At 58.4% G+C, this 22,560-nt stretch overlaps 1 protein-coding gene across 1 annotated transcript; it reads right to left on the bottom strand.

Moving 5' to 3' along the window:
- Window positions 1–1,292: 1,292 nt before the first annotated feature.
- Window positions 1,293–22,280, bottom strand: LOC104832337 (protein O-GlcNAcase-like). Its single transcript, XM_010568469.1, has 17 exons — window positions 22,241–22,280; window positions 18,607–18,658; window positions 11,470–11,567; window positions 10,833–10,963; window positions 9,722–9,893; window positions 9,266–9,364; window positions 8,640–8,924; window positions 8,212–8,340; window positions 6,525–7,678; window positions 6,278–6,452; window positions 5,905–5,961; window positions 4,860–4,945; window positions 4,511–4,615; window positions 2,688–2,779; window positions 2,058–2,250; window positions 1,806–1,977; window positions 1,293–1,429 (listed from the first exon to the last, which is right to left on the bottom strand). Exons 1-17 carry the CDS (start codon window positions 22,278–22,280, stop codon window positions 1,293–1,295), a joined length of 3,177 nt encoding a protein of 1,058 aa, XP_010566771.1.
- Window positions 22,281–22,560: the final 280 nt, after the last annotated feature.

The following is a 22,560-nucleotide window of genomic DNA, read 5'->3' as shown; positions in this document are numbered from 1 at the left end:
CCCGCTGCGGGGTGGGGGGCAGCCCCGGGCCTTCCTCCGGATAGTCCAGCCCTCCCCGCCCGCCCGTGGAGGGTCTCCGAGCCTTGCTCCCACCCGCGTGGCCGTGGCCGCTGGGTCCCACTAGCCCGGGAGCACCGAGGTCCCCGTCCAGGCTGGGGGACCCTCGGCAGCCCCGCGCACAGGGACGGGGCTGCTGTCACTCTTCGGAGCGGCTCTCCGGGCACGGCAAGCCAGAGAATGCAAAGGCGCAGGCAAAGGCAGGGCTGCCCGAGGCCCCCCCTGCTCCTGGTTTCTTCGCCACCCCTGTCCCAACCTCCTCCTCACCCCCGGGGCCGGGGGGCAGCTGGCTCTGGAGGGTGCGGAAGAGAAACCTTCAGTGACCGTTTGCTCCTTCCACTCCTCCCTCCCAGCACTTTTCCAGAGGCTGCAGCAGGATGGCTGGAGAGACGTTCCTGCCTTGGCCATCCTGCCTATGCTGGACGTGCAGCGGCCCCCAGACCCACAAGGCAGCCGTGACCGCAGGGGAGGCCCAGGCCCAGGGGCTCCCATCCCACAGGAGAGCCCCATCCCGCAGGGTTGGGGTCTGCCCAACCCTGCGGGGAGCCCTGCTGTGAGCACATGCTGCCGGCGCCTGGAGCTTCTTCCTGGAGTGCAGTGTGGGGGGAGGCCGAGAGCTGGTGAGCAGCTGGAGAGGCAGATCTATGGGGAGCTGCTTCATTTGAGGTTACGCAGGACCAGCTATAATGACAGCTGGTGTGAGGTGGACAGACAGGGCTGGCCGAAAGGTGGGCATGAGGGTGCGAGAGGGACATGCTGGTACCCCAAAACTTTCCCCTAAGAGACGAACCATGGTGAGAGCCCAGCAAATGCTTTATTGCCAAGAGCAGCAATTCCCTCAGCCCCTGGGCAGCAGAGATGGAGGCTGCCTCACTGTGTCCCATACCAGATCGGTCCATACCGACAAGCAGGTCGTTAGTGCCAAGAGCCAGCCCCGGCACCAGCTGCCCAGCCTAGGGCCACACAGGGGATGGAGAGAGCTGGACAGCCCAGCCTGCAGGACAGGGACTCTCCCTTAGCGCTAATGCATTGTGCCATGCTCTGAGACCACCATCCTAAATATTGCCCATGTAGCTCTCGCCAGGCCTGGTGGTCTGCAGACAGCCTGGGCATGTTGCTGGCTCCTCCTCAAGGTCCCCCTCTGCTCCTGCTCCCTTGGGCCGGTGCTGCGCAGCATGGGGGCTCAGCCTGTCCTGTGGCACTGCCTCCCCGTGCCCACACCTAACGCAGCGTGCTCAGAGGAGACGTCCCAGGAGTCGAGTGCCAGGAGAGCTGCCCCAGGCCACTGGCAGGTCAACGAAGCCCAGCTTGCTGTAGAAGCTCAGCTGCTGCTGGTCAGTGGCACCAACCTGGCAAAACACTCCCCGTGACCCTGGAAGGGAGGTGAGAGGTCAGGCCCATACCACTGGGAACCCAGCGCTGGGGCTAGGGGCCAGTGGCTGGGACCCCTCCGCAAGGGGTCATCCTCTCCACTGCCCTTTGGCACTGGGTGCCTGTGTGATGCCCCAAGACATAGGTCCACGTGTCCCCCAGTGCAAGGGGAGGGCATGGTGCCTGGGAGCTGGGGCCAGACTGCGTCAGAGAGGGGACAGGGAGCCCCATTGAGGGCTACCCCAGCCCCATGCTGAGAGGTGGGGTGCAGGTGGGGCTGGCTCCCACCTCTGGGGTGGGCAAGAGAGCAGTCAGGATGGAGTTGTGCTGGATCAAGGGGGCCTCAGTCCTCCCCAGCATGGAGAGGTCATGCTCACCGTTGGCCCTGAGTGCGCTCAGCAGGCAGATGGCCAGGCTGCGGCTGGCCCCCACATCCAGCACGCGGGGGGCCGTGCCCAGCTGCACCAGGGAGGGGAAGCGCCGCAGCACAGGCAGGGGCACAGCTGGTGGCTCTGCGTGGAAGAAGAGCAGTGCTTCGTCCAGGGCATCCTGCAGGAGACAAAAACAAATGAGGGAACCCCCTCCATCCCCCCCATACCCGCTCCCCTCTGCTCCAGGTGCCCCCTCACCTGTCCCAGAGCTGGGGCACCTCCGCCCAGGTCTCGGGGGTACTTGTGCCGTATGGCCGGCAGCCAGCTGCTGTCTCGCTGTTGCAGGAAGCCTTCAGCGCAGAGTGCTCCAGCTGCGTAGCCGCACAGACCACCCTCATCCTCCAGCACAAATGTGTACTCGGGGCTCAGGCTCAGGAAGCTGCCCAGCAGCCTGCCAGCCAGAGCAGGAGCACTGCTGAGCTGCCACCTGGAGCCAGCCTGCCCCAAGGAAAGCTCAGACCAGCCAGCCTCCTCCCTCCTGCCCCAGCAGGACAGCACCCCGGCGCCCACCGGACCATCCCTTTGAGACCCCCCCAGCAGAAGCCCTCAGCCAAGCAGAGACACCGCAGCCCACCTGCAGCCAGGCTGGACAGTGGGTCCATCCCCACGGCAGCTGCCACAACCCAGCTGGACATTAGCGCAGGGACTGCCCCCCCTACCCCCCTCCCGCAGGGTTAGGCCACCGCCAGCCATGGTGCAGGCAGAGCTGGTCTCCACAGGGATGCGAGGAGAGGCCACCACCTCACACCGTGGCACTGCATCACCCGGCACGTGGCTGGGCTCACCACACGCCTGGCAAGTGGGAGCCCCAGAAGGGCCACATCTCACCTGTCACCGAGGAGATCGGGGTGAGCCGCAAGGATCTCTGCGACTTTGGGGTCACAGTCCAAACTCTCCCGGCACATTCGGTAGAGCTCTCCCTGGAAGACCCAGATCCACCTCAGCCCTGGTTCTGCCTGCCTTGCCAATCCCTGCCCCTCAGTTGCCTGCCGCCCCCGCCACAGCCCCTGCCAGAGCACGGTGTACCCGCAGCTGCCCGAGTTGACCATAAAGAGGGACCGCGACCAGGGCTGTGGCCTCCAGCGTGTCCTGGCCAGGGGAAGGTATGAAGGTATGTGCTTTGGCCATCCAAGGGCGCTGGTGTCTGTGCCAAGTGATGCACTGTGCACCACCTTCTGCTGGCCTCTGAAGCTTGTTACCACAGCCCAGCAACGCTTCAGAATGAGAAATCACTGTTCCAGGCAGGCACCCCAGAGCAGCAGCTGCTGAAGAAATGCTCCTCGCCCCAAGACAGAGCATGCTCAGAGCAGCCAGAATGGCAGCAAAACCAATACTGAAACTGAGGTCTCCACAGAGCATGTGCAAAGTGGGACATCTCAAAATTTCCCATCTCTGTCAGATTTGAGTTTGCTGCTGCTCACAGGATCAGTGAAAAGAACATCCCAAAAAAAGCATTGCTTCTCAAAGGAAAGGCTGCCCCGATCACTGAACAACAAGAGCAGGACCACACACTTCTGAGAGCCATTCCCAGAAAGGGCTGAAGTGCTTAGCTGGTTTTTTCTCAAAGCTTCACTGGACACAGACGTTCAGCTTGTTAAAGTTTAGCCTGATCAGATGAAATCTGACAACAGGCAATTGAAAACAAGGCCTTGCAATGGGAATTGCTGGCAGCTGCAGCCTGATATTATAATCTGCTCTCATGCGCTTGCAACTCCTCCTCTGTTAGTTACAAGCACTGCAGCTGTGTGTTGCCGGGTACTGTCTTTAGCAGGGATGTGCAGTTGTGTCCATGATGGCTGGATTTGCAGCGTTAGCATTTCCTTTAGCTAGGAGAAGCAGCAGGGTGAGGGAGCAGGGTGTTCGCTGCAGACTGTGTGGTACGTGGGGAACCCAGGGCTCTGCTGGATTTGGCAGCAGTTTAACTTGGGTGTTCAACACCTCCAAATTCTCCCTTTCCCTCCCCATCCCATCAAACTGCTGGGATGTCAAACAGAGCCGGGGGGCTGGCAGCAAGCAGGTCACAGCCAACAGAAGCTGCTACCTCTCCAGCAGGTAATCATCCTGTCAACTGGATGAGTGTTTGAAGAAGGGACTGATTTGGAGATGAACCTCAAGAAGCTCAGGCAGTGCCCAGAGCTGCAGACTGAGGAAGGCTGCAGGAGGCTGCCATTCAGACTTGCCCTGTTCTGGATCTTTCTGGGCATCTGCTCGCGGCCATCGCTGGAGATCAGCGCTGGGGATGCTCTGGAGGTCGCCCTCGCAACCTGGCAACCTTGAGTCTGTACCAGTTTATCTGTGGCTGTGCCTGCTGCTCAATTCTGAGCTGCGTCTCCCTCCCCTGCTGCTGGCTGCCAGGAGGGGCTCTGCCCAGGCGCTCATCGCAGGGAGGTGGGTGATGGTCCCTGCAGAGGCCACTGGCCACAAGACCCCCTCTCCAGCCCAGGGGGCTGACGCGCTGCTGGACACAGCCCCAGGTGACCTGCCCCAGGCTGGCCTGCTCTGAGCCAGGGCTGGACCCCAGAGGTCCCTTCCCACCTGCATTGCCCTGCACTGCAAGCTCAGTCTTGGGGTCAGCAGCAAGCAAGCATGTATCTCGTTAGCGCATGTACAGCACAGGCCATGCAAAGGTGACTTCAGCCAGTGGGTCCAACCTTGTCCAGGGGCAGCAGCGGGCGCAGGAGGTACAGCTGGCTGGATGGGAAGAGTGGAGGTGGGTGGTAGAAGAGGTCACAGCTGTTCCCCACAGGTAGCAGTGCCTGGAAGAGACAGAGTCCGTCAGGGAGCGGGTTGTTCTGGCTCCAAACCTTGTCTTGGAGGCAGTGGGAGGAGGGTCCCTCTGAGGCACCCTAAACCCCAGGAGCCACAGCCAAGGCGCAGAGGCCTGGGGCAGCTCTGCCTTCCCAAGCTTGCAGCAACCCAATGGCAGAGCCAGGAGCAGCAGCTGGGATCCTGTCTTTGCAATGGCTGTTTCAGCCCCCACAGATATGGACATGTTCTCACCTGCAGCTCTCCAAAGAGGCCCCCACGACGCACCCAGGGCTCAGCGTCCCGCCCAAGCAAGATCGGGGCAGTGATGCTCTGGCACCCTGGAGGCAGCAGGAGACAGACACATGCGAGGTGAACAAATACCTGCTGGGCCAGGGGGAGATCAGCCTCCATCACACAGCAACATCACGATCCACACTGGTCACAGCTCCAAGGATCTGCCCCCACAGCTGTGCAGCCTGGGCACAGGACCTTGCCTGGGCTCAGGCAGCCAGCCCCATGCATTAGGGTAGCAACACACCTTCCGCAACAGGGCTTGAAGCGGAGGAATGGGGAAAGGAATGATCTTGCCTCCATGAAAGGTGTAAGGTAAAGACATAGCTCCTGGCTATGGTTGGAAAGCTGCAGGCTGCCACAGAGAGCAGCACACCGCTTTGGTGCCCAGCCAGCCAGCTCTGCAGTGCCTGTGGGAATTTGCTCTGCATGCAGCTGCTTCCCTGCAGAAGTGGTTCAAGGCACATAGCCCCATCTCACACTGAAGTTGGAGACGCTCTCAGGTTGTCCTCTGGTAACAGTTCTTGGTTTGTAAGAGGTCACAAGGCTCACAGAGCAACCAGGGAACCCTAAACCAGAGGAACAGGGGCTTCCGAAGTGATGCACGGGCATTCAAAATCCAACCTCACCTGTCACCCAGGCCATTACTGCTCCCAATGGCCCATGGATCCCTTTTGCCAGAAAGGCTAAGGGGTCCTTGGATTAAAAGGGCTGAGGAACCATGTCCTAAAAATAGGCATTCATTCCAGACTGTGAGAGATGGTGAAAAGCTGCTCCGATGACTGCCCTGTCCCCAGCAGCAGTGCCCCATCCTGCCTCAGTGTGTCAGGACACACAGGGGTGCCAGCCTTCCCATGGCCATTCCTGCTCCACTCGGCAGGCAGAGCATGGGAAAGGGCAGCCCGGTGGTGAGTGCTGGCTGCTGCTGTGGGGCTGGAGGTGACGGAGGGCAGCAGCCAGGGCCCCACTGCCCAGGTGGGTAAGCCAGGGCAGCACTGGTACTTACAGCCAAAGCAGCTTCCCCAGGTCCCCTTGGGGTCAGGGTCGCAGAGGAGATGGCCATCTGCAAAGGAGGCAAAGTGGTGAGCATGCGACATGGGTCAGTGGTGGGGAAGGTGTCAAGGGAAGGTGCACTCCCAGGAGAGACCCTGGCCCCCCTGGCTAGACACGGGGACCCCAGACGTCTGGGATGGGGTCCCAGACACCTTCACCTCTTTAGGGGGGGAAACAGTGGATCACCACAGAACAAGCTTCAGATGCCCTGGGTGTGCTGCAGTGCCTGGGGTCCGCTGCACTTCAACACGGCTGGATTTGGCCAGGGTGTGAATACGCGCTACGGGGCCACAGGGGCTGGCTCAGGGCTGGCATCAGCCACGTACCCAGCCAGAGGACGAAGGCACTGGCGGCCAGCAGCATGTTGCGGATGTCCCAGAGGTAGGGGTGGAGGTCGTAGAGCAGCGCTTGCCCTGTGCTGCTGACGAAGTGGCTGTGCAGGCGGCACGTCTGACTGCAGAGCAGCTGGAAGGACTGGGCATGGCCACGCCACTGTGTGCCCTGTGGATGGACCAGGCTGTCAGCACAACCGTGACAGGCACCGTCCCGCAGCAGTGCCTGGACCAGCCTTACCTCGCAGGCATCAGTTGCCGTGGCCGGAACCCCCACACTGAGGCTGTTTGCCCGGAGCCACCGAAAGTGCTCCAGGAGATGCTGCGCCAGTGGCCCATGGTGATAGGGCAGGTAGAAGAGCTCCACCAGCATCCGCACCTCCCCCAGAGTCAGCGGTGCCATGGGGCTGGACCTGGCCTCCTCTGGGGTCAGTGGTGCTGTGGGGTTGGACCTGGCCTCCTCAAGGGTCATCAGTGCCGTAGGGACAGACACAGCGTCCTCTGAGGTCAGCGGTGCCGTAGGGATGGACCTGGCCTCTTCTGGGGTCACTGGTGTCATGGGTCTAGACTTGGCCTCCTCTGGGGTCACTGGTGCTGTGGGGCTGGTCCTGGTCTCCTTGGGGGTCAGTGGTACCATGGGGCCAGACCCAGCCTCCTCCAGGGTCAGCAGGGCCATGGGGCTGGACCCAGCCTCCTCTGGGGTCAATGGTGCCATGGGGCCAGGGCTAGCACCAACCTCATCAGTGAGCGGTGCTGGGAGGCCAGGGCTGGCACCAGCCCCACCAGTGAGCGGTGCTGGGGAGCTAGGGCTGGCGCCAGCCCCACCAGTGAGCGGTGCTGGGAGGCCAGCGCTGGTACCAGGTCCAGGCCCTGGAGGTGTCTGGGGCATGTCAGCCCTGCTGTCCTCAGGCTGGGTACTGCTGGGGGACTGGGGGGGGCTGCCACCCCCTGTCCTGGCATCACTGGTGGGTAGGGGAATGTTCTGGCTGATGTTGGCCCCATTGCTGCAGCACATGGATGGGCCTGGACTGTGGAGGGTCTTGGTGGCCACCGGGGTTCCTGCAGACTGGGCACTCCCAGCCATGCTGGGCAGAGCAGAGGAGGGCTCACAGGTCTCTCTGCTCCCCATGGTGAGCTGGTCCCCATTCCCTGTGGGGCTTTGCCAACTGCTAGCGAGGGTCCTGCTCCCACTGCCCTTCTCAGGCTCCGAGGTCACCTTCTTCCTTTCCTCCTCTGGTGCCACACTGCAGGGCTCAGGGCCATGCTGGTCTGCCCCACTGGGAACAGAGTCATGGGGCTGGGGTTCGGGCATGACCTCGTGTCCTCTCTCTGTGCCAGGCTGCAGCCTCATTCCTCCCTTGAGGCTGACGCTGGGGTGTCTTGGGGTCCTTCCTCCTGGCAGAAAGGAGCAAGGGGGCAGCACCTTTGGCACCTGCATGGAAACTGCTGCCCATGGGGCAGGAGAGCCCTGGGGGTGGCTGTGCCAGGAAGCTCCATCTCCAAGCTGGCAGGGACCAGGGAGGTGCCAGGACCATGGGTTTGGATCACTCTGTGCTCTGGAGTTCAGGCCTCTGTGACTGGTGAGGCCACAGGCTTTGCAGAGGCAAACACTGCAAAACACCGAGCTTGCAACCTGGCTGAACCCCCTCTTCCAGAGCCGTATCATGGCCCAGGCTCTCACGCTGCCAGCCAAGGAGACCCCCTTTTGGGATGCGGCCAGAGCAGGAGCACCCACAAAGCAGCATGATTTGATGGATGCCCATGCCTGCCCACCACGACACACACAGACCCCGCTGCCGCACCAGCCAGAGCGCACTATCCAAACGGGCAGGACATGGGGCTCCCTCAGTCCACCGAGCTCCCAGCAGAGCCAGTCCAGTGCTCCAGAGGGGATAAGGGATGCTGCACGGTGTGAGTTCATCACCTACCTGGCTCCAAGGCCTGCCGGTTTATCTCAGCAACCCAGTCATGCAGCGCCAGCTCCAAGGCATCCTGGGGGCTGTAGCTCCCCTCCTCTGAGCCTTGGCTGTCCTCCAGGGCTGTCACAGTCTCCATCCCTAAGGAAATGGAGCTCATCAGCCTGGGCAGACCCACTCTTCGCTTGACGGAGCTATCCCATGCCACTGAGGGCGGGCATTCCCCCCTCCAAAGAGATGCCCCCAGGATGGATCCCCTGCTCTGGGATGTCAGGTAGTGCCCAGCCAGGTGAGACACCTCACGCAGGCTGCCATGCAGGAAAGCCTGCAGGCCTGTGGCAAAGATGGGCAGCGATGGGCAGGCCCTGCCCTGGGTGCAAGCTCACTGCCAGCACTGAGGCTCCATGTACAGAGCTGCCTGGGGAGCTGGGACCAGGTACCTGCATGATCACTGTGGGCACAGCTCCTCAGCTCGCTCCGAAACCAGCTGCCCAATGTGTGTATGGGGATGAAGTTGGCCTGGAGTTCACAGTTGGGGTTGAGGAGCAGTCCATGGAGCCTGGACATGAGGCCAGGGGCACGTCCCATGTAGGGGCCCAGGAAGACACGTCTGCAGTCATAGTCGTTGGCGTACAGGTTGTCCCAGATGACGGGGCGGCGCCGCAGGACACCCTCCACCTCCTCCAGCTGCATGGCTGAGAGCTCCTGTGACACTACCTTTGGGCCTGGAGCATCACAGCACGGACGTGCATGGAGCACACAGGCAGCGCGGTCCGTCATGCATGCTCGCAACAAGGACATGCGCACATCTGGGCACCGAGCATGGAGATGAGGGTCGAGTCACCCCACCCCACCCTCCCTAGCCAGAAGGAGAGCAGACCCACAGCCTGACCCATTGCCTGACTGGCCAGGGCTGCGTACCCCAATGCTGAAAGGCACCGCTGTGGGGCCGCTTGTTGGTGCCTCTCCTGGGACAGAGCCCATAGCTGCAGGGTTTGCAGACACTGGCTTTTGCTGAGAAGCTGCGCAGGACCACACACCCCACAGAGCCAGGCCAGGTGCTCACCTGTCCAGATGACACCAATCCCTGGGAGCAGCTCCTGGCCGATGGTCAGAAGGTAGCAGGACTGGCTGGGACTGGGAGAGCACAGAGAGCTGCAGTACTCTGGGGAGAGAGCACAGAGCATCCCTTGAGGGGCAGAGAGACCAGGAGAGAAGCTGCCTAGGATCAATGGATAGGGGCTGGGAAGATGTGTTGTGCAGGGAATACGGCATGCATGGCTGCTGAAGCACCAGCCCATCTACAGCCTGGTCCTGTCCTAATGCTGAGATCTCCAGGGCTCCTGCAGGAGCATGAAGGGACTGGGGGGAGCTGTGGAGGCTATCAGGGCACTCAGCTCTCAGCAGATAGAGGTGCTGGCTGCAGCCAGCCAAAGGGCACCCCTGTCTGCTGTGGGGTGCCATGGCTGGCCAAGCACTGGGCTCCCAGGGGTGGCTGGGGCTGCACGGCTGCAGGCAGTACCTGTAGGGCAGAAGAGGAAGACGGAGGGTTGGCCCAGCTCCTGGTACACCTCGTTGGCCACAGAGGCCTGAGCCTGTGCCAGGGACGGGAAGATGTCTCTGTCAGCTTCACACATGCAGGGATCGATGTCGTCAAAGAGCAGCGCGAAGGACTGGCACCCCATGGCAGCCACCTGAGGACATGGGCACAGGCTGCTAGGGTCCCTGGGCAGCAGAGAGAAAGGAGGCAGCGAGCCCCAGACGAGCTCCTGCCACCTGGACACCATAAGGACAGCAGAGGTCTGGGGTGCCCGGACGGACGGGGTGGGCAGAGCGTGTCCCCCACGCCTGCCCAGCAGATGCTGTGCACGAGGTCCAGCTGCTCCATGGGCACACACCAGCCCTGCGGCCACAGCCCACCTCGCTCCAAGCCCTGCGCGCAGCCACGTTTGCCGTGCGCCAGAAGCCCTTTCAAAGCAGACTCCGTGCTGCGGTGGCCCAGAGCCGCTCCCACCGTGCCACTGCCGGGCGGCCCCACTTGCCGCCCACCACATCTGCTCCCCTCCGCACTGCACCCACACATCTACCTGCAGCGTGGGGAGCCCCGTGGCAGGAGCAGAGGCTGGCAGAGCCTTGAGAGGAGCCTCACTGCATGGCTGGGCAGGTGCTCCCTGTGCCAGGGCTGGCTGGGGGCAGCCGGAGAGGCGGCCAGGCTTGGTGCAGGACAGGGCAGCTGCTGCCTGGGCTGTGCCACAGGGAGGAGGAGCAGCCGCCCACGGAGCAAACCCACCGTGCTGGCGGCTCTGTACCCTCCCTGGGGACCAGGGGCTCAGCACTAGCCTGCATAGGCTTCTGGTGCTGCCCAGCAAGCTCTGGGGCTTGGTCGGTCCCTCTCCTGTCCCCAGCGCTGCCTGCTAGCAGTCAGGCATCCACGGAGCCCTTGGGTCTCTGTCACCGTGACAGGGACAGCACATCTGCCAGCAGGCACCCCACAGAGCTAGCTGCTCCCTGATGTGCATCAGCAGGAGGGGTTTACAGCCCCACAACAGCCTTTGGGGTGGCCATGGGGCCCACACACAAGCATGCATGCCCCTCGCCTGGGAGCAGTGGGGTGAAGGAATGGCCCACGGTACCTGCCTGAGTTTTTCCTGCAGCAGGAGCCGATCCCTGGCACTTGAAAACACCATGTCCTGACCAGCAGAAATGGCGAAAACAAACTCCACACCCTGCTCTTGGGCAGCTTCGATGAGAGACCGCATGCGGGCTGGGGACAAAGCAGAGGGGGTGCTGTGAGAGCTGGGAGGCAAGGGATGGAGAGAGGCAAGGCATGGAAGGAGGCAAGGGATGGAGGGAGAGGGAACCATGGTGGCCCGAAAGGAAGGAGCTGAGGGCATTGGAAGGCATGAGAGAGCATCTGGAGGGGAGAGGCCCAGGAGAGACAATTTCCAGCCCATTGGGACAGAGGGTCTGCGGGCCCTGGCATATTCGAGCATATTGTCAGAGACCCACGCGGGGAGCTCCCCATGCTGGGTGGGCTCCTAGGCAATTCCATGTGATGGGCAGGGTCTGGGGAGGCTCCTTGTACCAGGCAGGGCCTGCGGGGCTCCCTGCAGCAGGCAGGGCCTGCGGGGCTCCCTGCAGCAGGCAGGTTTCTGGCAGTAAGAGTGGTAACAGCCAACCTGACCCTGGATGAGGTGCAGACTGTGCTTCACCCTTGAGGACCCAGGACACCTGCAGCCCACCCGTGCTGGGGCCCAGCAGAGCCGCTACCTGCCTCATGCTCTGTGTAGGGCTCTCGCCAGAGCAGCCGGTGCTTCAGCTCGTCCTTGGGTGCATACATGTAGCAGTTCAGCCCCCACCGTTTCAGCCTGTGCAGCAAGGACAAGGGGTCACCCGAGGCTCCAGGTGGGCAATTTCCAAAGAGGCATCCGGGCAGGTGCCAGCCCGCAACACCAAGAGCTCCTCAGCATATGGCGTCCACTCCTTCCCCAGAGCTGCACCGTGTCCTTCCATGCTTCCAGCCTCTGCTCCCACAGAGCCCCACAGACTGTGGAGCCACAGCTTTTCGCCTGCACAGGGACCCCTGCCCTGTGTACTTTCAACAGCCACACAGAGATATAAATCTCACCCAGTGGTCCCAGTGCTGAGCTCAACAATTTGTGTTGTTTAGGGACCTCCAGACAGACCGTGCATCTGGAGGAGAAGGTCTCAGAGACCAGCAGGATGTTGCTTCCTGTGAGATGGGTTGAATTAACACCCTAGCTGTGGAAAAAGCAGGTGGGAGGGACCAGCTTAGCCTAAACAGCTTGTTTTAACCACTTCACAATGATGACAAAAAGCTCAATGTCCTGAGCAAGGAATGGAGGAGGGGTGAGTGGCCAGAGCAGCCTCCAGGGGAAGAGGGGGGATCCTTGGGGAGACTGAGGATGGGGCTGGAGCCATGGAGGGAGCAAGCTCAGAGGTCTACTGCTCCACACAGCCCCCCAAAGGGTGCAGGCAGCCCCAGCCCTGGAGTCCAGCTGTGGGGCTCCATCAGGCCAAACCAGCCCTGCAGCTTTGCAGCAGCTCTCTCCAGGCTTGCAGTGAGACCTGTGGAAGCACTTAGCATCTTGTGTAAGCACGTTTGGGGTGGGTTTCTTTTCCCTTTCTCTTCAGCTGTGCTTCTAATTGTGTAATCAAGAACCAAACTTGTTTGTAGCCCAAACACGCAGGCTGCAAGGTTGCCTGTTGTGATGAGTAACTCTGGATGAAGCAGGTATGTACGAGCTAGTTGCCCCTCTGGACATGAGGGGTCTCTGTGGAGCAGTACCAGCCGAGACTCTCTGGAGAGCTGGCACCTCACCGCTCCCCAAAGCTCAGTGTCCAGGAGTGGGGTGCGCCTGCCAGGCACAATCTGGCCTGGGGTACCCCTCTGGGAACCACACACACATGGGGAGCCACTGTAGACCCCCTCACATCACCCCCTTGAAAAGCCCACGTCCTGTCTGCAGGGTGGCCTGACTCCACCAACAGTCCCTATACGCCTGCTGCACCATTCCCAGGTCATGCCTTGATCACTTGAACAGGTCAAGACCTTCAACACCATTGCTCTACAACCATTTTTGCAGCTACTGGGTCTCACTGGGGCTCTTTTGCACCCTTGCATTTTTCCGTCTCCTCTCCAGTGAGACACCAGCACAGGACACAGCGCTGCAGCCCTAGCCCAGCTCTGGATATGGAGGCTGCAGCCTCCTCAACCTGCAACCTCTGGGCTGTCCCTTGCCTGCCCTGGTCTCACTTTCCTCACACTGCAGCCAGATGTGCCCCACATCACCAGCCTAGCTCCTGCACAAACACCATTTTTTGGCTGTGTTAGGTGATGTGTCAATGGAAGGGGGCCCAGAGCAGGCTTTGTGTTTACTGCTGGGATGATGTGCGTGCCACATGCCACTGCGACCTGACAAAAGGAAGTCAGGCAAAAATACCAGGAGGCCTGCATGGATGAATAAGGAGCTCCTGGACAAACTACAACACAAAACAGAAACCTACAGAGGGTGGAAGCAAGGACAGGTAGCCTGGGAAGAATACAGAGAAATTGTCTGAGCAGCCAGGGATCAGATTAGGAAAGCTAAAGCTATGACAGAATTAAATGAGGCCAGGGACATCAAGGGCAACAAGAAAAGCTTCTATAGGTATGTCAGTGATGAAAGAAAGACAAAGGAAAATGTGGGCCCTCTCCGGAAGGAAAGGGGAGACCTGGTTACCCAGGACATGGAGAAGGCTGAGGTACTCAACGACTTTTTTGCCTCAGTCTTCACCAGCAAGGGCTCCAGCCGCACCACCCAAGATGCACAAGGCAAGGGCAGGGAGTGGGAGAATGAAGAACTGCCCACTGTATGAGACCATCTAAGGAACCTGAAGGTGCACAAGTTCAACGGACCTGATGAGGTGCATCCACGGGTCCTGAGGGAACTGGCAGATGAAGTGGCTAAGTGACTATCCATCATATTTAAGAAGTCATGGCAGTCCAGGGAAGTTCCCACTGACTGGAAAAGCAGAAATATACCCCCCATTTTTAAAAAGAGAAAAAAGGAAGAACCGGGGAACTACAGGCCAGTCAGTCTCACCTCTCTGCCCGGCAAGATCACGAGCGGATCCTCCTGGAAACTATGCTAAGGCACATGGAAAATAAGGAGGTGATTAGTGACAGCCAACATGGCTTGACTAAGGGGCAAATTGAGCCTGACAAATTTGGTGGCCTTCTACAATGGGGTTACAGCGCTGGTGGACAAGGGAAGAGCAACTGATATCATCTACCCAGACTTGTCCAAAGCATTTGACACTGTCCGACACAACATCCTTGTCTCTGATTTGGAGAGACATGGTTTTGATGGATGGACCATTTGGTGGATAAGGAATGGGCTGGATGGTTGCACTCAAAGAGTTGCGGTCAATGGCTCATTGTCCAAGTGGAGACTAGTGATGAGTGGCATTCCTCAGGGGTCAGTGTTGGGACCAGCGCTGTTTAACATCTTTGTCGACAACATGGACAGTGGGACTGAGTGCACCCTCAGCAAGTTTGCTGACCACACCAAGCTGTGTGGTGCGGTCAACACACTGGAGGGAAGGGATGGCATCCAGAGGGACCTTGACAGGCTTGAGGAGTGGACCTGTGCGAACCTTATGAAGTTCAGCCCAAGCACAAATACAGGCTGGGTGGAGAATGGACTGAGAGCAGCCCTGAGGAGGACTTGGGGGTGTTGGCTGACAAGAAGCTCAACATGACCTGGCAATGTGCGCTTGCAGCCCAGAAAGCCAACCGTAACCTGGGCTGCATCAGAAGAATTGTGACCAGCAGGTTTAGGGAGGTGATTCTCCCCCTGTACGCCACTCTGATGAGACCCCACCTGGAGTACTGCATCCAGCTCTGGGGCCCCCAACATAAGAAGGACATGGACCTGTTGGAGCGAGTCCAGAGGAGGGCCACGAAGATGATCAGGAGGCTGGAGCACCTCTCCTATGACAACAGGCTGAGAGAGTCGGGTTTTTTCAGCCTGGAGAAGAGAAGGCTCCAGGGACACCTTACAGCAGCCTGCCAGTACCTAAAGGGGGCCTACAGGAAAGCTGGAGAGGGACTTTTTACAAGGGCAAGTAGTGGTAGGACAAGGGGTAATGGCTTTAAACTGAAAGAGGGTAGATTTAGATTAGATATAAGGAAGAAATTCTTCACTGTGAGGGCGGTGAGGCACTAGACCGGGTTGCCCGGAGAGATTGGGGATGCCCCATTCCTGGAAGTGTTCAAGGCCAGGTTGGACGGGGCTTTGAGCAACCTGGTCTAGTGGAAGGTGTCCCTGCCCGTGGCAGGGGGGTTGGAACTAGGTGATCTTTAAGGTCCCTTCCAACCCAAACCATTCTAGGATTCTATTCTATGACACAGACCTCCAGAGGCAGCTGCTGTGCACATCCTGCCAGGGAGGCTCACAGAGCAGCTCCAGAGAGCCTGCACCCCTCTCTGTTACACACAGTTAACATGGGGTCCAGCACTGCCACTGTAACAGGGATGAGGATTCATCAAGGTGCAGCATCTGGCATCAGCAGTAACTCTGCTTTAACTAAAGTCCTTTTGCAAGGAATCCATGAGCTGCTGGCATTAGAATCACAGAATGTTCTGGGAACTTGGGACTGCAAGACTTTTGCCAAGCCCTGCAAGTGGAAAGCCCCGGAGTGCTGAAAAACTGAGTGCTGAAGCAGAGCTTTGGCAGGGTGGGCAGCAGAGCTGGGTAAGCATGAACCCATAGCAGGATGCTGTGCCTGTGCAGTTTGCAGGTGGCAAAGACCAAGTAAGTGGAGAATAAAGGAGCAAATACAGCACTTAGATGGAGTGATTTGAAATGGCTGTTAAGCTGGGCTTCAGCAGGCAGTATACTTCTTAATACAGCCAAGCATAAAGTCCTACCTAGGTAAAAGAATACAGAAGATAGGGTGTGTGAAGTAATGACTTAACATAATGAGCAATTAGTCGAATGGGAGTGTCCTCTGCAGTGCCAGTGGTAACTCAGCATAAGAGAAAGCCCTAGATGAATCACTGCAGAGTGTCAGGTGGGACTAAGGAGGTTTGGTGACCTCTGTGCTAGATGCAGATGCAGAGATGCTGAGAACAGTCTAGAGTGAGTCTGCCAAGGAGCCGCACACACAGACACAGGTGGAAAGCCTGCAAGCAGGAGTCTTGGAGTACAGTCTGCTCATCTCCCCAGGGGAAATCCTCAGCCCGCCAACGCTCAGGAGGAGAGAAAAGCCACACCTGGCAGTCAGGGACACGGCAGTGTCCAGGGGTGACTCACAGGGACATGCATGCGGGTGAGATGGGAGGGGAAATGTCTCCAGCTCTCCAGATGCTCCACTGCAGTCAGAGATGAAGGGAAGCAGATCTGACAGAGATCAGGGTCTGCCTGCTTCAGGAGATCACACTGCAGCAACATAAGGCTCTTTCTGGCCTCAGAAAGCACAAATTCTTTCCAGAATCTCCCCAGCAATCCAAGACGCACTGGAAATCATCAGGACAGGGCAGACACCTCCCTCAACAGCGCTTTTGGCACTCCTATATGAAAGCCATCTGATATATTCATTTATTTTTATTTATCCTTCTTCGCAGACAATGTTTTACATTTTCCCACGATGAACAGACTGGGAAGCGTATCATGTACCACATGATACAAGTGCCTCATCTTGTTTCTTTCCAGAGAAGAAAAACACCAGTGAACATACCGCTCACATGTGCAGACATGTGAACATACATCCCAGACCAGTACCAGACAAAGCCATCATTAGACCTTCTCATTCCTAATACACTTTAAAACATCACATCTTGTTTTCCTTCCTGTATGTTTTCCCCAAATTTTCTAAGCTACATTTTTCTGTATCAGCATCTCTAGTCCCTGCGTTATGGTCCTTACTTGCACTTGTGACTGCCCACACTGCCATCAGCGCACTCTTACAGCATGACCGGCACATTTCCCACACAGTGCATGGCTGCCAGTGCCATCACCAGCACAGTCATCAGTACACGGCCCTGCTGTCTCTGGCCCACTGCCCAGCCATCACTGGTGCACTGCCCACACTGTCATCAGTGCACTGCCTGGCCATCACCGGTGAACTGCCCACACTGTGACCAGCACACTCTCTACACCATCCCCAGTGTGCTGCCCATGCCATCACCAGGGCAGTACCCACAGTGACCAGTGTGCCGCCTAGGCTGTGACCATCGTGCTGCCCATGCTGGATGCTCCACAGGGGCCCCGCAGGGCCCCAGTTCATCAGTGGCAGGTCCTGTCAGTGCAGCTCATCCCACTGATAGCCAGTACATGGGCACCAGCTGCTAGGAGAAGGGTTTTTCTTGTCTGCACACATCAACTCCCATCCCAAGGTTATTCTCACAACCAGCCAGTGATAGATCCTGCCCACATCCTTCCATCACAGGGACTCATGGTGACACACAGACGTACATGGGGACTCACAGGGATGCAAGGGCCACCTCCACAGCAGGCAGGGCTGCAAGTGCACATTGCCGGGTCATGTTGAGCTTCTTGTCAGCCAACACCCCCAAGTCCTCCTCAGGGCTGCTCTCAGTCCATTCTCCACCCAGCCTGTATTTGTGCTTGGGCTGAACTTCATGAGGTTCGCACAGGTCCACTCCTCAAGCCTGTCAAGGTCCCTCTGGATGCCATCCCTTCCCTCCAGCATGTTGACCGCACCACACAGCTTGGTGTGGTCAGCAGACTTGCACAGGTGAATAAAGTGGCCATCTGTGCCCATGGTGGAGTGATGCGGGTTTGCTGTGCTGTCTGTTTCCACAATGATAAGCCTGGCTCCAGCGAGGCTGGGCTGGCTGGAAGCACCCACCCGGTGTCCTCGCTGGGAGCGCAGGGCAGTGGGGACAGCAGCCCCAGGTGGGGTGAGCTGGCCGCTTGCTGCTGGTGGCAGCAGGCATGCGCTGTGCTGTCCTGCGGCCAGCACACCCACAGGGGCTGGTGCCGCGTGGCACTGCCCAGGACTGCACAGTTCAGAGACGAGGCAATGGGTGCTCGTCCTGCCAGGTCAGCACCCGAGGTGGGCTTCCAACCCACTGAACACCCCCACATTCTCTCTCACACGGATCTGATTTCCCATTTTCAGCCCCAGCCCCTCTGCCTGTTCCCTGATACCCCTCCTGTGCTTGGGCTGCCCTAGCCGACCCACGCTATGCTGCAGTCAGGGCAGAGCAGCTTTTCTGGTGCCTCCAGAGGCAGCGTTTTCAGGCTTGCATAGCCCCCACGCTCCTCTCCAAACCCTTCCCAGCTGCCATCGCTCCTCGCAAGGCATGGGGAGCAGGGTCCAACTCTGTCCCACTGACAGCTCCCCGTGGGTCTGCGCCCTCGCTGGAGCACACGTGCCAGCTTTGCGGTGCCAGCACGCAGCAGCTAGTGCCCACCCAGCCCCTTCCAGGCCCCATCCCCAGACCCCATTCCCTTGGGGCGCCCAGCCCTGGCCCAGGCCCCCCAGCCAAGCACATCTGGCTGCAGCTGGACTGTCAGAGTCCCAGCACCATCTGCCGGCACAGGGCAGCACAGCCCGCATCTGTTCGGGTATCCTTGGGCTGCCCGTCCATCCTGCAGCCACGGCACCCGAGTCCCGGGCGAGAAGGTCTTTCCCTGGGCTGGATCCAGTGGTGCAAGAGTGCTGGGACCGAGGAGGCACTGCAGGAGCAGCGCTGGGAGAAACATGACCCCCCCTTCATTGCCATCGCCCCGGCATCCCAAAGGCAGGCCAGCCCCCTGAGCCTCCCTCCAGCATGTTTTCCCTCACTGCTCCTGCCTCCACAGCACTCTGGCTTCCACCTCGTCACTCTGCCACAGGCTAGTATCTTCAGAGAGGAAAATTCAGGGTACTTGCCATTGAAAGAGAAGTTTCCTCTGTTCCATAGACCATGGTCTCCCATAGAAACCTATAAAAGAGGGGAAAAAAAGTCAAAAAGCAGTTATCAGTAACTGCCTTAAAACAGAGTCTCTCTCTGTACTGTCCCTAAGCGGCTGCTCTTAAACCCAGAGGTCCACCAGTTGTTCACCTCTGGGTACTGCAGATGTCTATTATCCTGCTATTATCTTGCTGGTTATTGGTATTCAAGCAAGTGGGTATGATGTCTGTGCTTCCATTCTTTCCAGAAAGAGGCAGCTGGGAAGAATTGCACAAGGTAGCACTAAACCTGGGAGGTAGAATTTGCACAGTGAAAGCCAAGCCTAGAGGAGACAGCTGAGGGCTGGCAAAGTTATAAGGCACTCTAGCATGATTTTGGGGTGCACCGAAGCACAGAGCTATTGTACATCCATCCTAGAGTTTTCTGCCTGGGGATTTTCTTCTTTACAGAGACCAGCTCTGTGTCTCTCTGCATATCTCTTGTGTCTGTGTAGTGTCAGGCTGTGTCAAGCAGAGCATGATCACTCCTGTACGGGCTATAAAAGCTGCTCTCTCTGTCTTTAATCACTGCACAACTCAAACTGCACCAAAATTGCACTGGCACAGCTCTCCCCTACACCCTGCAAACACACACCTGAATTGCAGCAGCAGTCATGTCCCCTAGCAAGCTGTTCATATGAGGAACACACAACCTGCGGGGATACCCACGAGTGCTGGGAGTATGACTCCACATGACATTTCACACACACCTTGTCTGTCCCCCACCGGAAAACACCATCTCCATAAGCTTGCAAAGGGAAAATCCAGAGAGAGAAAGCATACCAGGGAGCAACCTTTCCAGTTGTCTGCTAACAAAGACAGTTATCAATGAGCACCAAGGCTGGCTGCAAGGACGTTGCCCTTCCAGAAAGTTCACATCAACAAAACCAAATGCAGGAAATACAGATCTGGAGTCAGCAAATTCCCAAGTGTTTCTTAACATTTCCACTTCTGCTGCTTGCAGGCATTAGGTGGTTGTTGGGCACCAGTGTCTGACACAATCTTGAGGCTGCAGCACCACAGTCTGCCCTGTGCTCTGCAGGGAACGAGTCTGTGACTGGATATAGTGAGCAAGGGCACTGCTGGACATGCAGCACTCATTCTGCTGTTGGGACTGCTTTCAAGGAAGGGCCTTTCTTATTTCTGCATGTAGGAAGACTTGGGAGGTACGGAGTTGTCTCCAAAGCCAGTGAGAAAGAATACCCGGTGGAAGGCAAGCCACTTCACTTGGGGACAATGGGAGAATAGGCAGGTAAATGGGTTTGTAGAGATGCAGATTTGACAGCTTCTTAAAGAGGAGGTTAAGGGGAACCTGTAAGTGTTCCAGCACAAACCTGAAATTTAGCATGAGAAGAATCTTCAGTCACTTCAAATCTCTGCAAGATCTGGCAGCTGCAATGTGAAGTCTCACAGAAAATACATTACATCTTGAACAGTGATGGCAATTAGCCATCAAGGCAACTTCCTAGTTTTGGATGAGCTCTGCATCATGGGCAACTTTTAAATCAGTCAATGCACTTTCTAGAAGACAAGGCCAACAGGAGCAGATATTCAGGGAAGTGAATGCATTCACTGAACTGGGCAGCACACAAGGGCAGATTGCAATGACTCTGTTAGTCTGGGAGAAAGGACCGGCTCTCAGGGTCTGGCATGAGGCCAGCATTGACCACAAAAGCACCCGCGTTTCCCTAAAGCACCTGAGTGCTCTGGAGCTGATCTGCCTGGGAGGGGACCCTGATGCCCTGCTCCCTTTGGCAGGAGCCCACCCTGCAGCCCTCAACACCAACCTTGGGCAATGGTGTGGTAGGCTGTGCCACAGCACACACTGAACATTATCTTCTTTGTAGATAGATCTTCTACCTGTTTGAACATCTACATGGTTATTCCACCTACTTTGAAATAATATATATTTACCTTACTAGCCATCCCCCACTGTGCATGGGGCCAAATTTGTGGCCACTCAAGGATCCCAGCAAACACTTCACCCGAAGAAATAGTTTTAAATAAATAGTTTTTTCCAATAAATAAATAGGTTTTCCATTTCCCAATCCACAGGAACTCCTGCTCAGCTCGCAGTGAGGTCCTAGGAGTCCCTGTACAGCACTTGCTTGCAAGTGCCTCACTCACACTTTGCTGTGAACTGACGCTGCCTTGCAAGTATGACACTCAGCGCCTACACGAGCCCTGCCAGCAGCAGCTCTGTTGAAAATGTCATCCTAGTGTATTCTGCCACGTAAAGTAGTTTAAATTGTACCAGCAAGATCTGTTTGTACCTGTGTCTGCATCTCCAAAGGAGTGATGTTGGTGCTCTGCTTTTTTGAAGCCAGATGGGCACTGATGATTGATGCTGTGCATTTGTACCTCATCTCTCCCATGGCCCAGATCACTACATCAGTAACCCGTCAACACCATTACTTGCCAAACTCTGGGCCATCTGGAATGTCCCTCAGCAATTTCTTCACAACCATTAGCAACACATTGAACACATTGGGAAGCAAAGTCCTCAGGCCCCAACCATTCCCCAGCACTTCTCCTGTCCTGAGTGCAGGTCACCCAGAAGCGTCAGTCCATCCGTGCTCTCTGGCTGCTGCTAGCAATATCTGGGGTGTCAGGAGGGAGCAGGGGGTCTGCGCAGGACACACCACTCCTGGCCTGCCTTGGCCCCGCTACAGCTGCACCCTGCTCAGCAGTCTGCCCACCACAGCACCACCCTATGTTCCCTGCCAGCGTCTGTGCTACCAGGGTGAGGGATGCCTTTCCTTCCTCAATCTTTAGGGACCTCCTCCTCCTGGAGTGGGTCTGCAGCAGCATCTTTGTCCTTCTCTTTCCCAGGTCAGCTTTCCTACATCAGTGATTCTTGTCTGACTCATATTTCTTTTTACTATCAACTTCCCCATCCCTGCACTTTCTATTTATTTTGTGTTTATTTGCATGGTGCTTTTGCTTCCTCCCGGGCAAGGCGGTGGGCTTCAGCAGGGTACTGTGCTGCCAGGAAAAGTGGAGATGCTTTTGCCTAGGGGGTGCCAGGCCTGGCCCAGCTCCAGAGGTTCTGTGCTGCAGAAACAGGAGTTGGGGGCGAGGGGGCAGAAGGACAGGGCTGGGCCATACAGAGCTGCCATGAGAGACCAGGCTCTTCCTGACCAGCTCTGTGCACAGCCCGCGGCAGCGCAGCACTGCGGGCAGGGGGCAGGAGGGGCACACACCGGGATGCTGCCCGCATGCCCAGGACAGAGGAAAACCACTGTGGAGTGCTGGAGGCAGCGCAGAGGGTCCCCATGCCCCACTGCGGGGAGCGGGGGGGGAGTATCCGCTGGGCTGGGCTGGCTGCGGGGTGCAGCAGTGCTCTGGGGAAGAGCTGGGCAACTTCAATGGGGGGTGCTGGTCCCGTACCCGTGGGCAGCGGTAGGGTGCTGTGCAGGGGCCCGCCTCACCGTCTCCCCAGTACCCGGGGTCCCGCGCGCGGCTCGGGTCCCGGCGGCCCTTCCCGGCCCCTGTTCGCTCCGGGTGGACCGGGCCAGCCCCTGCAATGCCCGGGCGGGGCACCGGCCCCAGCCGCGGCCCCGGAGGGACCTACCTTCCACCACGCCGCAGAGGAAGCGCGGCCGCCCCGCCATACCCGCGCAGGAGCGGCCCTGCCGGTGCTGGGGCGGGCGGAGGGGTGCGCGGGCGGATGGAGGGATGCGCGGAGGGATGCGCGGAGCGACAGAGGGATGCGCAGAGGGATGCAGGGATGCGCGGAGGGATGCAGGGTTGCAAAGAGGGATGCGCGGGGGGATGCAGGGTTGCAAGGAGGGATGCGCGGGGGGATGCAGGGTTGCAAGGAGAGATGCGCGGACGGATGGAGGGACGCAAGGAGGGATGCGCGGAGAGATGGAGGCATGCAAGGAGGGACAG

The sequence above is a fragment of the Haliaeetus leucocephalus genome, unplaced genomic scaffold (genome assembly GCF_000737465.1).
Source record: "Haliaeetus leucocephalus isolate CR32 unplaced genomic scaffold, Haliaeetus_leucocephalus-4.0 Scaffold245, whole genome shotgun sequence".
Lineage (NCBI taxonomy): Eukaryota > Metazoa > Chordata > Aves > Accipitriformes > Accipitridae > Haliaeetus > Haliaeetus leucocephalus.
Note: the sequence above shows the minus strand (reverse complement) of the source record. Positions and strands in the feature narration are given on the sequence as shown.

Excerpts from the sequence above, each read along its gene's own strand:
- LOC104832337 (XM_010568469.1), bottom strand. The coding sequence starts at position 22,280 with ATGGCGGGGCGGCCGCGCTTCCTCTGCGGCGTGGTGGAAG. Across the intron at positions 10,964-11,469 it reads CTACACAGAGCATGAGGCAG|CCCGCATGCGGTCTCTCATC; the intron begins GTAGCGGCTCTG and ends CTTTGTCCCCAG. Across the intron at positions 8,341-8,639 it reads TGCCCACAGTGATCATGCAG|GGATGGAGACTGTGACAGCC; the intron begins GTACCTGGTCCC and ends CCATTTCCTTAG.